This window comes from Oncorhynchus kisutch, linkage group LG17 (assembly GCF_002021735.2).
Source record: "Oncorhynchus kisutch isolate 150728-3 linkage group LG17, Okis_V2, whole genome shotgun sequence".
Lineage (NCBI taxonomy): Eukaryota > Metazoa > Chordata > Actinopteri > Salmoniformes > Salmonidae > Oncorhynchus > Oncorhynchus kisutch.
The window spans coordinates 20,390,334-20,410,491 of record NC_034190.2 but is presented as its reverse complement, the minus strand read 5'-3'; the positions used below and the strand labels follow the sequence as shown (position 1 = coordinate 20,410,491).

Below are 20,158 nucleotides of genomic sequence, written 5' to 3'. Positions count from 1 at the left end.
ACTCACTCACTGTGTTACACTGCTGTTGGGTTAACTAACTGCGTGGCTGTGGACTCACTCACTGTGTTACACTGCTGTTGGGTTAACTAAATGTGTGGCTATGGACTCACTCACTGTGTTACACTGCTGTTGGGTTAACTAACTGCGTGGCTGTGGACTCACTCACTGTATTACACTGCTGTTGGGTTAACTAACTGCGTGGCTATGGACTCACTCACTGTATTACACTGCTGTTGGGTTAACTAACTGCGTGGCTGTGGACTCACTCACTGTGTTACACTGCTGTTGGCTTAACTAACTGCGTGGCTATGGACTCACTCACTGTGTTACACTGCTGTTGGGTTAACTAACTGCGTGGCTGTGGACTCACTCACTGTATTACACTGCTGTTGGGTTAACTAACTGCGTGGCTATGGACTCACTCACTGTATTACACTGCTGTTGGGTTAACTAACTGCGTGGCTGTGGACTCACTCACTGTATTACACTGATGTTGGGTTAACTAACAGCGTGGCTGTGGACTCACTCACTGTATTACACTGCTGTTGGGTTAACTAACTGCGTGGCTGTGGACTCACTCACTGTATTATACTGCTGTTGGGTTAACTAACTGCGTGGCTGTGGACTCACTCACTGTATTACACTGCTGTTGGGTTAACTAACTGCGGGGCTGTGGACTCACTCACTGTATTACACTGCTGTTGGGTTAACTTACTACATCGCTGTATTACACTGCTGTTGGGTTAACTTACTACATCGCTGTATTACACTGCTGTTGGGTTAACTAACTACATCGCTGTATTACACTGCTGTTGGGTTAACTAACTACATTGCTGTATTACACTGCTGTTGGGTTAACTAACTGCGGGACTGTGGACTCACTCACTGTATTACACTGCTGTTGGGTTAACTAACTGCGGGACTGTGGACTCACTCACTGTATTACACTGCTTTTGGGTTAACTTACTACATCGCTGTATTACACTGCTGTTGGGTTAACTAACTACATCGCTGTATTACACTGCTGTTGGGTTAACTTACTACATCGCTGTATTACACTGCTGTTGGGTTAACTAACTACATCGCTGTATTACACTGCTGTTGGGTTAACTAACTACATCGCTGTATTACACTGCTGTTGGGTTAACTAACTACATCGCTATATTACACTGCTGTTGGGTTAACTAACTACATCGCTGTATTACACTGCTGTTGGGTTAAGTTACTACATCGCTGTATTACACTGCTGTTGGGTTAACTAACTACATCGCTGTATTACACTGCTGTTGGGTTAACTAACTACATCGCTGTATTACACTGCTGTTGGGTTAACTTACTACATCGCTGTATTACACTGCTGTTGGGTTAACTAACTACATCGCTGTATTACACTGCTGTTGGGTTAACTTACTACATCGCTGTATTACACTGCTGTTGGGTTAACTAACTACATCGCTGTATTACACTGCTGTTGGGTTAACTTACTACATCGCTGTATTACACTGCTGTTGGGTTAACTAACTACATCGCTGTATTACACTGCTGTTGGGTTAACTTACTACATTGCTATATTACTGTACTGGAACGTTGAAGGATTAAACATTACTGTAAAACAAACATAGCCTTCCTGCTGTAATCGTAATGGAGTTCCCAAAAAGGATTTGAGAGTTCTTTGTCGTGAGTAAATGTGAACATATCTGGATTAAAATCTGTTGTGTTTGTTCAGCTGTTGAAACTGTGGAACAGTGTAGGCAGGTAATAAGCATTGATATGTGCAGTAGTCAATGTCTTAATTTTTCATATTGAGGATAATAGCCACAGAAGAATGTTGTTTGTGATAGATTCAGACAAGTGCACAGGGTCTCAATATGTATCCATATGAACACACTACTTACAATGAAAGCCCAATACGTTGCTACATTCTAAGTAGTAGTCTATGCTAGTGGATATAGTGGAACACAGCCAGCCATGAATGGCGAGTCTGGCCTGGTTGTAGTCAGCAGATGTAGTAACAGCCCTGATCTGTTTTCAGTGCAGTCCTCTACACTGACACTAACTCAAATGAATGAGCCCAGATCTAATGCATAATGATACTCCAGACAGCCACGTCTGTCTGCTTACACCCACAGCCCATTAACGAGCTACTTTACAGTACACAGTGTACCTAGGACTCTCTGGGAGAACATATCTGTACACGCACAGAGAACATGCAGTGAGTGGATGTGTAGATATTTGCCTGTGCGTATGTGTGTGACGGGTGGATCTGTGTGTGTGTGTATGTGTGCCTGTGTCAGGTAAATGTCTGTGTGTTTGTGTGCGTATGTGTGTGCCTGGCGCATGGGTGTGTGTGTTAGTAGAATTACAATGAATCAGCCAAGGTTACACAGTTTGAATGTGAAATGGAAGGCCCTCTTTTGATGAGAAACATCTAGCTACGTGTTTGTTGGATGTAGAGGATATTGGTAATTACATGTTTGCTGGCAGTAGAGAGCTATTTCCACAGAACCTCTGCAGACAAAACAAGCCACATATGTGTTGTCTACTGTACTGTAGAGTCCTCTCATAGTTACTGAAGAATGCATCTGGAAACGAGTGCCACAGAATTAGTTTTGGTTAGCAAACACGCTAAATGCTAATTGTAATCAAAAGGCCCGAACTTACATTGGCACTGTTATTTTATTAGTTTGTGTATACTGAAACAATACACTGGAACTGGTATACAGACATTTTATTTTTTAACAAATTTGTTCACAAATGTTGTTTTATTATTCGTAATAATAATGAAATGAATTCTAACTAGAAAACCTGCAAGCACCATCAAAGAAAATAACCATAAAATCCAAGAAACTTGAGACTTGAGTGTATCCTACAAATAGACACACCACAATTAGAAAATAGAATTTCAATTGTAACCTTTTTTAAATTAGTTTTTTTTATATATAAAAAGCTAGTGCAAATACAATATTTTACACAAATGACAGAGTATGCACGCATATGGTAACAAAACAAAAGAAGAAAGGTTTTCTCTTTTCCCCGATACCAGCTCCTAACTATCTAAAGCCTGTACGCACTTCGTGTGGTTTCATATTTTATTGAGTAAGGTACAAACCATTTCCCCCTCTCCAAAGACCTCCACTTGATACAGGCCAGAATCCTCCGTGTCCACATCATGGACATACAATACCTAGATTTGTCTCAACATACTTTCACATTGACACTTTCTAACATGGCTCCTGCAATATTTCACATACAATTTACAATACTCTCTAAAAAATACCTTGATTTAAACATTATCATTGGGGCCCTGAGTTTCTCCTGAATATGTGATCTGACCAGAGTTTTTCCTTTTCAAAGTCACATGGTCAGGGAGAACTCAAACCCCTAGTCATCTTGTCTGACTCTTCCTATATGCAATATGAATATACAGTTCACATATACAGTACCAGTGAAAAGTTTGGACACACCTACTCATTGAAGGGTTTTTCTTTATTTATACTAGTTTCTACATTGTAGAATAATAGTTAAGACATCAAAACTATGAAATAACACACGGAATCATGTAGTAACCAAAAAAGTGCTATATTTTATATTTGAGATTCTTCAAAGTAGCCACCCTTTGCCTTGATGACAGCTTTGCACAATCTTGGCATAGAAAATAGTAAACATAAAGAAAAACCCTTCAATGAGTAGGTGTGTCCAAACTTTTGACTGGTACTGTAGGTCCAACCATTATTATCACACTGTGGCCATTCTAGAGTTTCTTCATCTATGCCTTTTTCTGCCCAGTATCAAGTGAGAAAAAATTTAAAACATCCTCCACGTCCTCCCCAATAGAGGAATTAATCTCATTACGACAACATCCTCAACACCTGTATACTAAGCCCTGGGACTAGAGCTCTGTCCAACATCCCCACTAGCACACGATTTAGAATGAAGCAAAGTATTGGGCATGTATCCTTAGTGGTATGCTAGTATTGACATGTGAACAAAGCCTAGCTACTACTGCAATGTCTTAACATACATTAGACCAGTCCTTCCATTGGAATGACCTCTGTGTCTTCTTCCTAGCCCAAAGGCCAGCAGATGGAGACATTGAGTCATTTTCATCTTACCGTCCAAACGCGTTGTATACAGCCGGAAATAAATGAGTATCCCTCGTTGACCGGTTCGTACCTGAAACATTGTCCATTCAGGCTGCAGAGGCTTCGGTATCCTCTTTAACTTTATTTAATGGTGGGAAAAAGGGGGTAAATATGCATACCATTTTCAACTACAATGCTTGAGTGGCTAAATGCTAATCCCGGATGTTGTGTCGTGTTCAAGTTAAAACTATCAAAACAGGGTGCATCGCATTAGTGGAAACCAAGACTGTTCTCAGGGCAGACCTGGTTGTAGCTAGATGTGTTTGAGTCGAGTCAGGGACAATTTTTCCATTTTAGCTAACCCTAACCCTTTTCCTAACCTTAACTTAATTATCCTAACCTGCCACGTTAATTCTCCTAACCTGCTACGAAAAGTAACTTCTGCTAGTCAAAACCGGCAGACCCGCCCTGAGAACAGCTTTGGTTTCCACTAATGCGATAAAGTGCTGCGTAATGTTAGGGGGGGGGGCTGCTTCCTGCAACCTGATTGGCTGAACGGCATACACAACATCCGGGACTAGTGTTTAGTCACTCCAGTGGTGTAAAATGGTCCGCATATTTCCCCATTCTTGTTTTAGGTACGAACCAGTCGACGAGGGATATTAATGCATTGTCGGCTGCATACAGCGTGTTTGTACAGTAAGATGAAAATGACTCAATGTCGCCATCTGCCGGCCTTCTTCCCGTATCCTCGTACAATACAATCTGTTTACCTGTTTTGATTCGATCAACAAAATGAACTGGGGGAAAATACACATGAAAAACAACAACAGCAAAAAGAACCAGGTGGTTGGAAATGCGTGCGTAACAAGTTGTAATGAACACCCATTGTTTTCTCTCCCCCTCAACACCAGTTAAGAGATGACACTGTCCAACAGGGGAGTAGTAGGGAGTAGTGTGGTGTCGTGTCACTGGGCAGACACTAGGGGGGGCTCCTGTTTCTACCATTACAGAACTCACCAATACAAACTCACCTCTGTTCTTATTTTAGCCCCTTTTATCAAACATTGTCAGTTAGGTTGAGGAGTGGGGACATTGGGGCTTTGTATTTTTGTGTGAAATATTATATTACAGAAGTACAATATCTTGTAGAGCATTCATTGGCAGCATTTAAAAAAATCATAGGACATTTATTTGCCCATTTCTTTAAGATATTTCAAGTCTTATTTTCTTATTTTCTTAAGAGGTGTGTTCTTACAGATCTCAAATACATACACTGACAGTTTGGATTGCTATAGAGGTCTGTGACAGACACGGGTTGGTGGTGATGGAGTACATCATCTATATAACATGAGTTGGTTGTTGGTTGGTTCTGATTGGCTCCGTCTCTCATCATGTCCAAGTTTGTCTTTGCCCACCTTGCCAGTCCTTGTGTTGTGTCTCAGCTCTCTGTGTGACTTGCAGCCTGCAATGCGGATGCCACTCTCCGCTTACGTCTACACATATGTCCAGGTTGACCAGCAGCCAAACCAAAGGTCGACGGAGAGAGTCCAACTCCCAGACATGTTTTTAGCCACAAGGCTGTGCGTTCTGACCAGTAGACAACATTTACTGGACCCCAGCTGACAGAAGACCCTTTTCTGGATTTCAGAGTGTGTAGGGGTCAAAGGTGAGAAGTCAGAGAGCACAGAACAGGCCACATCTCTGAGTGAGTGAGTGTCTGTCAGCTGGTTGTTATAGATAGAGTGGGATAAAGATAGATGTGCTGAATGATGGCCCTTCACTGCAGGACCAGGACAACCGGTGCCTCCTCACTAAACGTCCACACTAAGAGCACATAGCCATCTCCAGCATATAACAGTACAATAAGAATCCTAATCATAATAATCCATATAATAAATTATATTTATATATTTATTATATAAATATAATAACTAATTATAGTAATAACCATATCGAACAGCCCACCAACATTAAATTGGGGGGGGGGGGGGGGGGCACGACGATGGCGACTTAACCATTCTGGTTAATGGGCGTGTTGAAGTTTTCTATGCCTGAGTTGGTTTTCCAGCGGTACGGACATTTATTGACAAGACGTCAAACAACAGTCAAGTTTCAACAAAGGAATCCTGATTGAATTATGTTCAGTTTAAACACAAAAAGGTGCCAAAACCATTCTCTTTTTTTTTTGACAAAAAATAAACAAAAATAAAACAACAACATGTCAATAAACAATAAAAACAACAACACATGCCTTTTCTTTTCAAAATGCTGAAGCTCACACCAACATTCATTATATTTGTCATTTGTGCAAGAAGTAAATAAGCAAATTTTAAAAAAGACAACAAGGTCAGCTGTGTGTGCTCCTCCAATGAGGAGGCTTGTCACAAAGTCACATGAAACATTCCCCAAACAGACGTCCAATCACGTCTCCTGACAGAGTCGAGTGCTACAAAGGAGACTAAGACAAGGAAAAGGTCCTATTCCGAAAAGGTAGGTAAATAAAGAAAGCAAAAGTCTTTTATACAATAGGACCAAACTGAACACAAAAAAAGAGGGTGCGTCCATGAGAAAGGTACTTCCTGATTATAATGTGGAACCAGGAAACCCGCCTAGCGTCTTAGCTCGTTGGACCCAAGAACGTGCCGGACGCTAGGCGGGATGGAGCCAATAGAGGAAACACTACTGTTTACAACACGGCCATGTGCAAAAAACTGAATCCAAAGTCTCCCCATTGTTTATTTCTCTCTCTCTCTCTCTCTCTCTCTCTCTCTCTCTCTCTCTCTCTCTCTCTCTCTCTCTCTCTCTCTATATATATATATATATATATATATAATGAATGTTATACCTCTGGAAAGGCCTTGGTCTGAGATGAGGGTTTAGACACCAGACCTTTCCTCTGGGTTTAGAAAGTGCTGAAACAGTATCAAGTCTACGCCGTTAGTCGGCTACTTTAAATGTGCATCTTTATTGGTTTGTTTTACAAAAGTGGTCCCCACTAATATGTTAGGTTATAATAATTCTGTCAACTGTCTTTTCTCTCTGGACCTTATTGAGGGTTAGGGCTAGTGATCTCAAAGTCCATAGGAGAACACCACACACACGCACACACACAGAAAATAAACAACATCATTATGAAAGGCTGGTGGGGACAACCTATCTCAAGTTTAAACTAAAACGTGTCCACACATATTTCCACATACCTGTATGCAACTAGCCTTAGGCAAACATGTCTCTCCACACGCTCACACAGCCGTTGACATGATGCAGATGAACAACACACAGTAGAAACTGGACAGAGGCCAAGAGTACTAACACAGAGCACACAAGTCTTTCTAAGGGAACAGGAATGTCCCCTTACTTCACCAGAGGCTGATAAACATTGTAAATCCACCTGAAAGCCAACAGCTCCCAGGGCAGGGAGACTTTCTATGTCAACACTACATACATACCTCTTCCACTGACATCATGGTACTGCCATGTCACCTGTCCTTCACCTCTCCCTCACAACACAAACATACCAAGAATGGCTCTCCAATGACAAGCACAGTACACCTCTCCCTAGCCAGGCGCGTGTCTCTGTCTTTCGATATCACTCATTATTTATTTTTCTTTATCTCTATCTTACATCACTCTCTCTGACTGACAACTTTCCTGGACTGCAGAATGGAGAATCGTTTAGTGTATCCAGACTCTTGACAGTCAGACTGTAAATGAACTTCTAGCTGGAGCGTTGACTGACAAAGCATTCCGTTTACTGAGGTCAAAGACATACTTCTACATACCGGTAGGCGTGCGTATGCTGCCAGCTTGACACACCAACACACAGGTAATACGCTCACTCACTCTCCATTCTTATCCACCCATTCTGCACTAAACCTTCCTGAGTTAAAGAAATCTGTCTAGTGTGAGGCAAATGAAATTGAAGACATTTTAGGGGCACAGTAAAGGTGTACAGTACATTAGCCATGTACTGTACAGGGGTACAGTACATGGCTAACAAACATCAGACAGGAACAATGCTACATACACTTGGCACAACAATGGGAGAGAAACAGTATAAACAAAGACAACTATTGCACATACAGTATGATTCCAAGGGCAACGGGAATCATTATCCTGATAGATAAGAACTGGGACTACCTGAACTAGAAATAAAAAACACGAAATAAAATAAAAATAACAATGTGTAATTGCCACAAGCTCTGCTGTCCCCTCCATCTAAATACTACTTTATTTTAACCTCACACAATTTTAGTACAACTTGAATACAACCTTATAACAAGCCGCTACATTGTATTATACATTAGGCTAAATCTCCTGACTGCATTCCCCTTTTTAGTCCTGGCCTCTAACATCTACCTGTCCGGCCCACTACGCCTCTCACCTCTCCAACTAACCTGACACACTGCTATGATTGTAAAGCTGACCTAATCAGACATTGCAGATCGGGTGAACGTGGCTTCGTGTATGTGTGTGTGTTTATTTTGTTTATTCCTAAAACAAGGAAAACAAACTGTGGTGAATCTCTGGGTTCACTTAACACTCATCTCAACATGCAAGCATCCACACTGGAGCGTGAACACTGTTACTTAATATGTCTCTAACAGAAAATAAAAAGTGAGTGTGTGTGTGGGAACTAGAGAGCAGAAGGAAACTGTGCTAGGGGGAAGAAATAGGCAGTTGCACATGTAAGGCCAGGCCATTGATAGAAGGTAGCTAGCGGTTGCTGAGGGTAAACTAACTAACTGGTTGCTGAGGTTCTAGAGAGGGTATGACAGAGGCTGGCTGGCCATGGATACCTGAACTAGTAGTCAGAGGTTAGAGGTCACTAGTGGGTGTAGCATCATGGGTACTTTAGTCCTTACTGGACAGTCTGTCACTGCATATGTGAAAATCTCCCTGAATTTTTTGAATGGCAGGCCGTGCAACTGCAACAACTTAATAGGAATTGAAAGTTGCTGAAATGACTAGGCTGGTATGTTAAAGGGGGTATGTGAGCCTGTATGTGTGTGTGTGTGTGTGTGTGTGTGTGTGTGTGTGTGTGTGTGTGTGTGTGGAAACAGCTCTTTATTTTGGTTCTAACATTGAGGGAGAAGGATTTTATTGCAGAGAGCTTCTAGAAGGAACGATTGACATGTTATAGCTAGCCAGCCAGAGAGAGACGAGAGGAAGGGCTTTTAACTAGTGCGCTCTCTAGAGACACAGCTTCACCCCCCATCTGTGGCTGGCCATGAAAGGGAGGTATGAGAGGAGGAGCACTCTAATGGGTTATAATGTATGCTTGTTGTCTGACTATTGCTATTGGAAAGCAGCCCACACACAACTGCCATGATGCTATGCATTTGCACTAGAAAACATTACCTGAAAGGGTTTGAGTGGTGTGTGTGTCATTGTTTTTCTGTATTTTCCCATAATGAGAGTTTAGGAGGGGTAAGTCAGTCAGAACAATACTTAACTCAACCAGGGTCTCATTTTGGTTCAATGTGTATGAATGCAAAACCATATACAGATTCCGTATCTTAATTTGAGCCTGTTTCACAGAGCAGGAAAATAATCCTGCAGCAAATGATAATTTTTATGTAGATTATAATTAATAGATTGTTTTGTAGGGGTTGATACATTTTTCATCAGGGAAAATCAAGTCTGAAATTTGAAAGTGGAAACTACAAACGTAAGAAGCATTTTTAAACCTTAAATACACTACAAGTTTGAATTTCTTGCTGTGCAGGGATACTCCTGCAACAACAAGATGATCAAATTAAGATACGGCATCTGTATCTAATGGTTAAAATACCTGCTATTTTACCCAGTTTGGTGAAGCTCTAGAAGGAACAGTCATTAATATACCCATCCTGCCCTTACAAAAAGACAAAAAGATTCTCACAAAAACACACACATCACACACATACATATACACACATACATATACACACATACATATACACACATACATATACACACATACATATACACACATACATATACACACATACATGCACATATTCATAAACTACCTTCAGAAGAAATAATAAAACAATGTTATAAAAGAACAAATGAAGATGCACTGCCGTGGTGTTGATCTGAGAAACCCTGTTTTATTATAAAAAATAAAGCATTTTCCAACCTATACGGTGTCTACTCACTCACCATCACCCATCTGTCTTCATCCATCCATCCAAGTCACACATCCATCCGTCCATCACTACACCGATCACCCGCATCCATCCTCCTATTTCACCACAGTCCACGTAGGAGTTGTTCTTAACCACAGATCTAGGATCAGATTAGCCTACACCAAAGGAGGCTGGTGGGAGGAGATATAGGAGAATGGGCTCATTGGAATGGATGGAATGAAATATATGGAACAGTATCAAACATGGAAACCACATGTTTGACTCCGTTCCAATATTCCAGCAATTACAATGAACCCGTCCTCCTATAGCTCATCCCACCAGCCTCCTCTGGCCTGCACCCACTCCTAACACTAACCATTAGCAGGATGAACTAAACATTTGAACCTAGAGCAGTAGTTAGAAGCAACTTCTACATTCTTCTAGTTCTCTGCCACATCTTCTACCACCTAAACACACCTGAAAAACGCAGCCAATCAGAGAGCTCAACAGGTGTACCTGCTGGTGGCCCCGCCCCCGGCTCCACAATGTCTCTCAACCAAACACGCAACAAGTGGGCGGGACTTGGACATGCCACAGGTGTGGTCCAATGAGGAGCAGAGCAGAGAGCATTGGAGACAATCAGCATGGATCACACTTGTTAAATAACTGCTACAATTCAGTAAAATGGGGTTTCAGTTCGGTGTGTATGTGCAACCTAGCTGAAAACATAGTTGTGTCTGAAATGGCATCCTATTCCCTATATAGTGCACTACTTTTGGCCAGTGCACTGTATAGAGAAAAGTATATTTTGAACACAGTCAAAAAGTAATGTCACCCAACTGACTACCTCTCCAGATGTGCAAATTGCAAGATTCTCTTAAGTAGAACTCCAAAAACAGAAACACTGGACATTTTACATTGGATATATCATATTAAGTTATATGATATTTCTATACACATATACAAACACACGTACACACACACACGCCAACAAACACACACTGCACAGAGCACTGAGACTAACTATCATCTTCGTCTGCTACTCAAATATCTTGGCTTCTCTACATCATCAAGGGGAAATATCTATGCCACATAAGTATTTGTATACATACTAAACGTATATCAACAAGTATGAAATACATACAATCCTCTCCTTTAGGAAAGTGCCTGTCTGTGTGGGTACTGTATTCCGTGTGTGTGTCCGTGTGAGTGTGTGTGCTCTTGTGAGTGTGTGTGCACTAACACATACCTGCATTCATGCACACTTGCATACATACATTATGTATATGACGCCCTTCAGAAATTCTGTGGCCAGAGCGTCTATAACTCCCTCAATCTCGTCCACAACATACCTGGACATTCCCACAATTATTCCCATTCTTTACCCATTCTTCTTTTGGATTTCATTGACTTGTGATATCCTTGACAAGGCAGTTATGTGTCAAAAGGTACATTTTTTGACCACACGCATATTTTGAAAAGCATGTTTTGATTTGAGTAAAGTGCCTCAACAAAAAGCACTTCTTCCATATTCCTCCTCTCTCTTTCCCTCCCTCCCCTAACTGGCACTCACTCCATCACATGTCACATTCATCCCTTTCAAAGGTAGTGTGACCCCAAGACACCAAGACATCAACATGACCCCCTTCATCGTTCAAAAGTGCTGCTGCCACAGAGTTCTACTTCTTCCTTAAGTCAAAATAACAAAAACATACAGTACTGTGTTAATGAAGAGATCAATAATAATAATAATAATAATAATAGTTGTGATATCATCAGTTGGTGAGTGTGACAGGTGTGCAAATGAAAGTGCTTCAACACAACATCCTGTCCCTCTCCTCTCTAAAGACTCAACACTGACTTTCTGACAGAGTCCCAAATGGCAACCTATTCCTTACATAGTGCACTACTTTTGACCCGGGCTCATAGAGATAGGGCCTTGGTCAAAAGTCGTGCACTATGTTGAAATAGGGTGCCACTTTCTTTCTGCCTCTCTCTCCATAAGAATACAAATCAAAAGGTTGCACCAAGTAAAAGGATGGAGTATAATCATCTTCCTATTTTCATAGTTCATTTCAACCCAGTGTGACTGCAAATGTATGCATCGTTAGGGTATAAAGGAATAACATTTAACTTTACCACCTTGGTTCAAACTATACGTACATACATGTGACCCCTGATCTCAAAGTTCTAGACAATCATCAAATATATCATTATCAACTCACTGGGCAAGATAGGATGAAAGGTCAAAATTGACAAGCAAAACTAAATTAAAATGTTAAAATTAAAATGTTTCAAAAACAAAAATAATAACATAAAGAGATCAGTGTCAGCAAAACATAACAAAGGAAGGAAGAGTTCCCTCTTTCTAGAGGCACACTGGCGCCGCTCGATGACCTCACCTGGCTGGACTGGCCTGCTGGATGACATCACCTGGCTGGACTGGCCTGCTGGATGACATCACCTAGCTAAGTGGTCTAGATGGATGAGTGTCGAAGCTTCCGGTGACCCCTTGTTTAGGATTAGATGTGTTGTCATGAGGGTTTAAAATGGTTACAGACGCTTTTTGAACTGTCTTATCTAAAGACGTCTTGAGTCACTTGGGATAAATGACATCATATCAACTCAGTCTGCCACCATGGCAACTGGGTGGCGTCGAGAGTGATTAAGTCCAGACCTCCTGAACACTCTCGTCAGTAGTGCCTGTATCAGGAAGTGACATCACAAAGGAAGTGACATCACTCACGGGTCTACATTACACCCGTTTAGTCATGCCCCTAGCCGCGATTGGAAAGCTAACTACATGTTTTATTCATTTGATGTATTTGTCCACCTGCAGCCGTCACATGACCAGAGAGGTATCACGCAGTGCTCTTGTGTGCCACAAAACCACCAATAAAACATCTACAAAACTTCACAAAACCCCTCGCCCGGAGATTTGTGGGAAAAAAAAACTAAACAATTGCACCGGTTGCTTGTTTACCTAATACCGAACGCATCTATTACAATGTTATTACCAACTTAACTTAATGTAAGGTGATAACATGTAAGTACTGGGTAAAATGTTGCCTACAGTACAGAAATCCGGGTAGAAAATAAAAACAAGAAAACAATCTAAAATTAACATTTCATGTGGGCTTTCTTTCTTTCTCTCTTTCTTTTTCCTTTTTGAATCTCCATCCAATCCCATATTTGAATTAACAGTCTTGTTTAAATCTCCTACCTTCACTACTTGCCTATATTTGACCTGCCTTCGATGCTGATCTTTACCTCCTGAGTGATAAAGGAAGGTTTGGGCAGAGTCAACGGGGGCTCCTTCTCGCTCCTCTCCACCTTACGGCCCTCGGGGGCCGACCATCTCCTCTTGCGGCTCACCGGCTTGGCGGCACCACCACTAGATTCTGAATCTCCAGGCTGGCCTCCTTTCGAGTTGGCCTCTCCCCCGGCGCCGAACCTCAGTTCCCCATTCTCTGAGGCGATCTGAACACCTCCACCTACTCCAACCACCACTCTCCCACATCCACTCCTGGAGCCTCTCTGGCCCACCCCGTTCTCCTGCTCCCCGTGCCTGGCTGACCTGGAGGATTTGAGGGGACCGTGGATGGAGCCCATATTGCAGCTGGTAGTGATCTCAGTAGCCTGGTTCTGGGTCTGCTGCGTCTTCTTCAGGGAGCCGTTCCTCAGGTTCTTCAGGGTGAGGGAGATGCAGACGTCCCCCACTGAGAGCTTGGTGCAGGGTAGTTCTAACAGCTGAGTGGTCCGGTCCGGGCAGCACGATGACCAGCCCTGGCCGAATACGAAGAAGGGATACTCCACCAGCACCTCCACACTCACCTGGAGGATTGAGGAGACGAGAGAATGAGAGATTGAGAGAGAGAACAGACAGTAGAAAAACAAGTTAAACATCAGACATCATATACATGAACTCAGAGAAGAAACTACCTCAAAAGAAAAAATCTGAAAAGCACAGAATACGAGAAGAGAGAAAAGAGATAAGAATGGAAGTCTTTGATACAGTAATGCTCTGAGGCTGTCCATGTTTCAGAGACAGAGAATGGGGGGAGTTGGACAGAAGCTGGTTTGAGGGGTTGGAACCGGAGAACAGACATGAAAAAGATGAGATTTTAACAGACCCCCTGAGAGAGAGAGAGACAGAGGGAGAAAGGAATTGAGAGAGAAAGAAAGAATAAAAGAAAGAACAAAAAGATAGATAGAGAGAGAGAGAGAGAAAGACAGAGAGAGAGAGAGAGAAAGAGAGAGAGAGACAGAGAGAGAGAGAGAGGGAGAGGGAGAGAGATAGATAGAGAGAGAGAGAGGGAGAGGGAGAGGGAGAGAGATAGATAGAGAGAGAGAGAGAGAGAGAGAGAGAGAGAGAGGGAGAGAGATAGAGAGAGAGAGAGAGAGAGAGAGAGAGAGAGAGAGAGAGAGAGAGAGAGAGAGAGAGAGAAAGACAGAGAGAGAGAGAGAGAGAGAGAGAGAGAGAGAGAGAGAGGGAGAGAGACAGAGAGAGAGAGATAGATAGAGAGAGAGAGAGAGAGAGAGAGAGAGAGAGAGAGAGAGAGGGGGAGATGGGGAGAGACACTGTATATATATATATATATAATATGACATTTGTAATGTCTTTATTGTTTTGAAACTTCTGTGTGTGTAATGTTTACTGTTAATTTTTATTGTTTATTTCACTTTTGTCTGTTATCTACCTCACTTGCTTTGGCAATGTTAACACATGTTTCCCATGCCAATAAAGCCCCTTGAATTGAATTGAATTGAGAGAGAGAGAGAGAGAGAGAGAGAGAGAGAGAGAGAGAGATAGATAGATAGAGAGAGAGACAGAGAGAGACAGACAGACAGAGAGAGATAGAGAGAAAGAGAGAGAGATAGAGAGACAGAGAGAGAGAGAGACAGACAGAAAGAGATAGAGAGAGTGAGAGAGAGAGACAGAGAGAGAGTGAGGGGGGAGAGAGAGAGATAATGGGCGAGAGAAACTGGAATACCAGAACATTTGAAAAAAACAGATTCATGACAATCCCACGTGGTCATATATACAGCTAGCTGAGTAGCTCACATTCTAGTCCTTCATCTTTAAACTCCTTTGAACCTCCTACACATGTCATGATTCATCATCATCTTCACACACTGAGAAGGTGTGTGGGAAAAGTCTTATGTTGAGCAAGCTTTGTTGTCGCGTGTAACATGGATATATGGATGGAGATAGGTGTCCTATGTAATAGTCAGTAGAGAGAGGAGATGGTTTTAGAAGGTCTGAGAAGTCTGAGAAGTTTTCCCACCAGAGGCTATGAGGCATGTAGGATCCTCATAGGTGGCAAACAAGAGGGAAAATGACTATAGAACACCATTATAGTCTATGGAGTAAATGTGATGTAAATACTATGATTGCCAAGTGTTCTTGATGTAACATTTCACGTCATTCTAAGCATGGACATTAAGGACCCTGTCTGTCCCTTACCTGTGATTATAAATGTTATCAATGTTACTATTGTTGAGCATGCTCAGTGTTTGTTTGGACAAATGTTTGCCTTCATAAGTACAGTGCCTTGCGAAAGTATTCGGCCCCCTTGAACTTTGCGACCTTTTGCCACATTTCAGGCTTCAAACATAAAGATATAAAACTGTATTTTTTTGTGAAGAATCAACAACAAGTGGGACACAATCATGAAGTGGAACGACATTTATTGGATATTTTGAAAAATTGGGCGTGCAAAATTATTCAGCCCCTTTACTTTCAGTGCAGCAAACTCTCTCCAGAAGTTCAGTGAGGATCTCTGAATGATCCAATGTTGACCTAAATGACTAATGATGATAAATACAATCCACCTGTGTGTAATCAAGTCTCCGTATAAATGCACCTGCACTGTGATAGTCTCAGAGGTCCGTTAAAAGCGCAGAGAGCATCATGAAGAACAAGGAACACACCAGGCAGGTCCGAGATACTGTTGTGAAGAAGTTTAAAGCCGGATTTGGATACAAAAAGATTTCCCAAGCTTTAAACATCCCAAGGAGCACTGTGCAAGCGATAATATTGAAATGGAAGGAGTATCAGACCACTGCAAATCTACCAAGACCTGGCAGTCCCTCTAAACTTTCAGCTCATACAAGGAGAAGACTGATCAGAGATGCAGCCAAGAGGCCCATGATCACTCTGGATGAACTGCAGAGATCTACAGCTGAGGTGGGAGACTCTGTCCATAGTACAACAATCAGTCGTATATTGCACAAATCTGGCCTTTATGGAAGAGTGGCAAGAAGAAAGCCATTTCTTAAAGATATCCATAAAAAGTGTTGTTTAAAGTTTGCCACAAGCCACCTGGTCAGATGAAACCAAAATTGAACTTTTTGGCAACAATGCAAAACGTTATGTTTGGCGTAAAAGCAACACAGCTCATCACCCTGAACACGCCATCCCCACTGTCAAACATGGTGGTGGCAGCATCATGGTTTGGGCCTGCTTTTCTTCAGCAGGGACAGGGAAGATGGTTAAAATTGATGGGAAGATGGATGGAGCCAAATACAGGACCATTCTGGAAGAAAACATGATGGAGTCTGCAAAAGACCTGAGACTGGGATGGAGATTTGTCTTCCAACAAGACAATGATCCAAAACATAAAGCAAAATCTACAATGGAATGGTTCAAAAATAAACATATCCAGGTGTTAGAATGGCCAAGTCAAAGTCCAGACCTGAATCCAATCGAGAATCTGTGGAAAGAACTGAAAACTGCTGTTCACAAATGCTCTCCATCCAACCTCACTGAGCTCGAGCTGTTATGCAAGGAGGAATGGGAAAATCTTCAGTCTCTCGATGTGCAAAACTGATAGAGACATACCCCAAGCGACTTACAGCTGTAATCGCAGCAAAAGGTGGCGCTACAAAGTATTAACTTAAGGGGGCTGAATAATTTTGCACGCCCAATTTTTCAGTTTTTGATTTGTTAAAAAAGTTTGAAATATCCAATAAATGTCGTTCCACTTCATGATTGTGTCCCACTTGTTGTTGATTCTTCACAAAAAATACACTTTTAAATCAATATGTTTGAAGCCTGAAATGTGGCAAAAGGTTGCAAAGTTCAAGGGGGCCGTATACTTTCGCAAGGCACTGTACGTGTTCTCCTACCTGAGCGCGGTGCTCGCCCACGGAGAACTGTACGATGGCGAAGTTGGACGTGTGGCTGCCATCGATGCGTTCCACGGTGGACGAGTCTATCTTCAGCTCGCTGCTGATCTCAGCGCTCTGGATGAAGTCCTCCGTCTTCAGGTCCTCCACGCGCTTCAGCTCCCCGTCTGCCAGCTGGATGATGGAGCCCTTGATGAAGTAGGGAGGCAGCGACGGGGCCGAGGAGGGGGCTGAGGAGGGGGTCGTGGGAGCTGGGACCACCGGGAGGTGTAGCTGGGCCTGGACCACAGTGCCTCCAACCCCGGCAGGGTGGGAGAGAGGGGGGTAGGGCGCCGGGACCTCAAATAGATGCTCATCTTTAGGGTTGGGGTTAGGGTTGGTTGTGTTGGTGAAGTAAGTGTGGGGTAGCGTGGTGGGGAAGGACTGTGGTTGGGTTGTAGTGGCTATGTGGGCAGCATGGCCAGCCTCCAGGCTGGTGACCCCGGCCCCACTGACAGGGATGATGATAGGTTGAGACCCTGGGGCCCCTGGGATGAGCAGGTGCTGGGGCAGACTGGTGTGGTACCGCTGCCCTCCTGCACTCCCAGCCAGGTAGCCGATGATGGGCTGCCCGCCGGGGCCAGCCTGGTAGAAGTTGGTGTTGGTGGAGAGTTGGCCCAGGGAGAGGGGCGAAGCCTCGCTGGCGCTGTGTGTGGTCTGGATGACTGTGTGGGTGTGAGGGGACAGGGAGCTGACAGCCGCCTTAAGACTCTCCACACTGAGTGGAGGGGGGAAGGTGAACGTGGAGGAGGAGGAGGGGGTGCAGGACACAGGTTTACCCAGAAGGAGGCTGCCTTTCTCTGTGTGCGAGGCGGCGGATTGCCGTAGTTTGTCGGGGCTGTGGTTGTCTGGTCCTCCGCGGCTGTTGGGCACTAGCATTAGAGAGGTCCGTTGCCCTGATGCATCATGGGAGGTGTAGGCCTCATAGTGATGCTGCGCGCTCTGCTGCTGGTGGAGTTGGTGGTACTGAGAGGAAGAGGAGGAAGAAGAGGAGGGGGTTCCTTTGCTTTCCTTTCTCTCATAGCGGCCCCTCTGATCTCCGTTGTGCAACTCCCTGGGCCGGCCCTCCTCTCTCTTAGTCAGGGGCCCCTCAGGGCCGGGGCCTGTGTACTGGACCAGCACCTGGGAGCCCCCGCTGAGGGCCAGGGTGTGGTGGGGGTGGGAGTGCAGGTGGAGGGGCAGGTGGTGGGTCCCACCGTGTGGCGAGGGAGCAGTCTGGGGGGCCACGCTCAGAGAGGAACCAGAGATCTGGGATTGGGAGGTGATGGTGGTGTTGGGGTATGGGTCAGGGTGGGAGCGTTGGGATGTGGAGGTGGGTGGAGGGGGAGAGAGGAGCTGGGAGGAGATGTAGCCAGCGTAGGGGCCTGTGTAAGGGGAACTGATGAACTGGACGTTGGGGGGCAGCTGGGTGTACTGGATCGTCCCCCCTGGTTGGGACAATGCAGAGGTGTACATGGCAGGGAGGGATGTGGTCACCACTCTGGACTGATGTGATGAAGAGGAGGAGGAGGAGATGGAACAGATAGAGGAAGGGACCAGGAAGTCTGTGTGTGTGGTGATGGTGGAGCATAGCGGTTTGTACTGTGGCCCGTCAGACTCAATGGGAGTGCTGATACGCTGCCCACCTCTACTGCCATCGAGGCCACCTCCGCCACTGTCTCTATCGTGCCCGCTGTTGTGCCCGCTGGCTACGCTGGCCAGCCATGCCAGGTTCTCTCCGCGCTGGCTCTCACTAGCAGGCGCCATCACCAGGGGCCTCTCGTCCACAGTGCTAGCTGGGAAATCTCTCTTCTTGGGGGGCAGACACTCGTTGCTGCGCTCCTGGTTGGACTTCATACTGTTATCTTTTCTCTATCAACTTCCTGTTACATACACTAGCCTTGGCTCGTCTCTCTCACACTATCACTTTAGAACTCTCTTTCTCTTCCTATCTCGGTCTCTCCCTCGTTCACTCTCTATTTCACTCCTGTCTTTGGCTGGCTCCCTCACTCTCTCTTGGCTTTTCCTCGTTGACAGAATAGGCCCTCCTGCTGGTTGTGTGGGTGGCTGGGGTCAGAGGACTGGAAGGTTGGAGGGGGTAAGTTAGAGGGGGTGGGGGTAAGTTAGAGGGGGTAGGGTGGAGGGAGTAGAGAGGGACTGTCCTGTCCTGTAGCTCAGCGTCTGTCGGACGCCTGGCTCTGGCTCAGCGAGAAGCAGAGAGGGGCACACCTGCTGTTGTCGTGGGAGCAGCGAGAGTCACACCTGCCGTTTCCGTGTAGAGAGGAAGAGAGCCGTCCGTCAACTTCATGCGGAATCATTTCCCTCTGAGAGCGAGCCTCCTGGATGGCAGCGGGAACCTGGGGAACAAGAAGAACACACATTAGGCTCTCCAACACACATACACACACACACACACACACACACACACACACACACACACACACACACACACAGACACACACACACACACACACACACACACACACACACACACACACACACACACACACACACACACAAGCACATACAAATCAAATCAAATTGTATTTGTCACATGCGCCGAATACAACAGCTATAGATAGACCTTACTACAAGCCCTTAACCAACAATGCAGTTCAAGAAATAGAGCCAATATTTACTAAATAAACTCAAGTTTTGTGTTATTTTTTAAGTAACACAATAAAATAACAGTAACGATATACAGGGGGTACTGGTAACGAGTCAATGTGCGGGGGTACAGGTTAGTGGAGGTCATTTATACATGTAGGTAGGGGTAAAGTGACTATGCATAGATAATAAACAGCGAGAAGC

At 44.1% G+C, this 20,158-nt stretch overlaps 1 protein-coding gene across 1 annotated transcript; it reads right to left on the bottom strand.

Moving 5' to 3' along the window:
- Nucleotides 1-2,657: 2,657 nt before the first annotated feature.
- atxn1a (ataxin 1a) lies at nt 2,658-19,704 on the bottom strand. The gene is made up of 2 exons (XM_031793170.1): nt 17,330-19,704; nt 2,658-14,032 (listed from the first exon to the last, which is right to left on the bottom strand). Exons 1-2 carry the CDS (start codon nt 19,202-19,204, stop codon nt 13,427-13,429), a joined length of 2,481 nt encoding a protein of 826 aa, XP_031649030.1. The 5' UTR covers nt 19,205-19,704; the 3' UTR covers nt 2,658-13,426.
- Nucleotides 19,705-20,158: the final 454 nt, after the last annotated feature.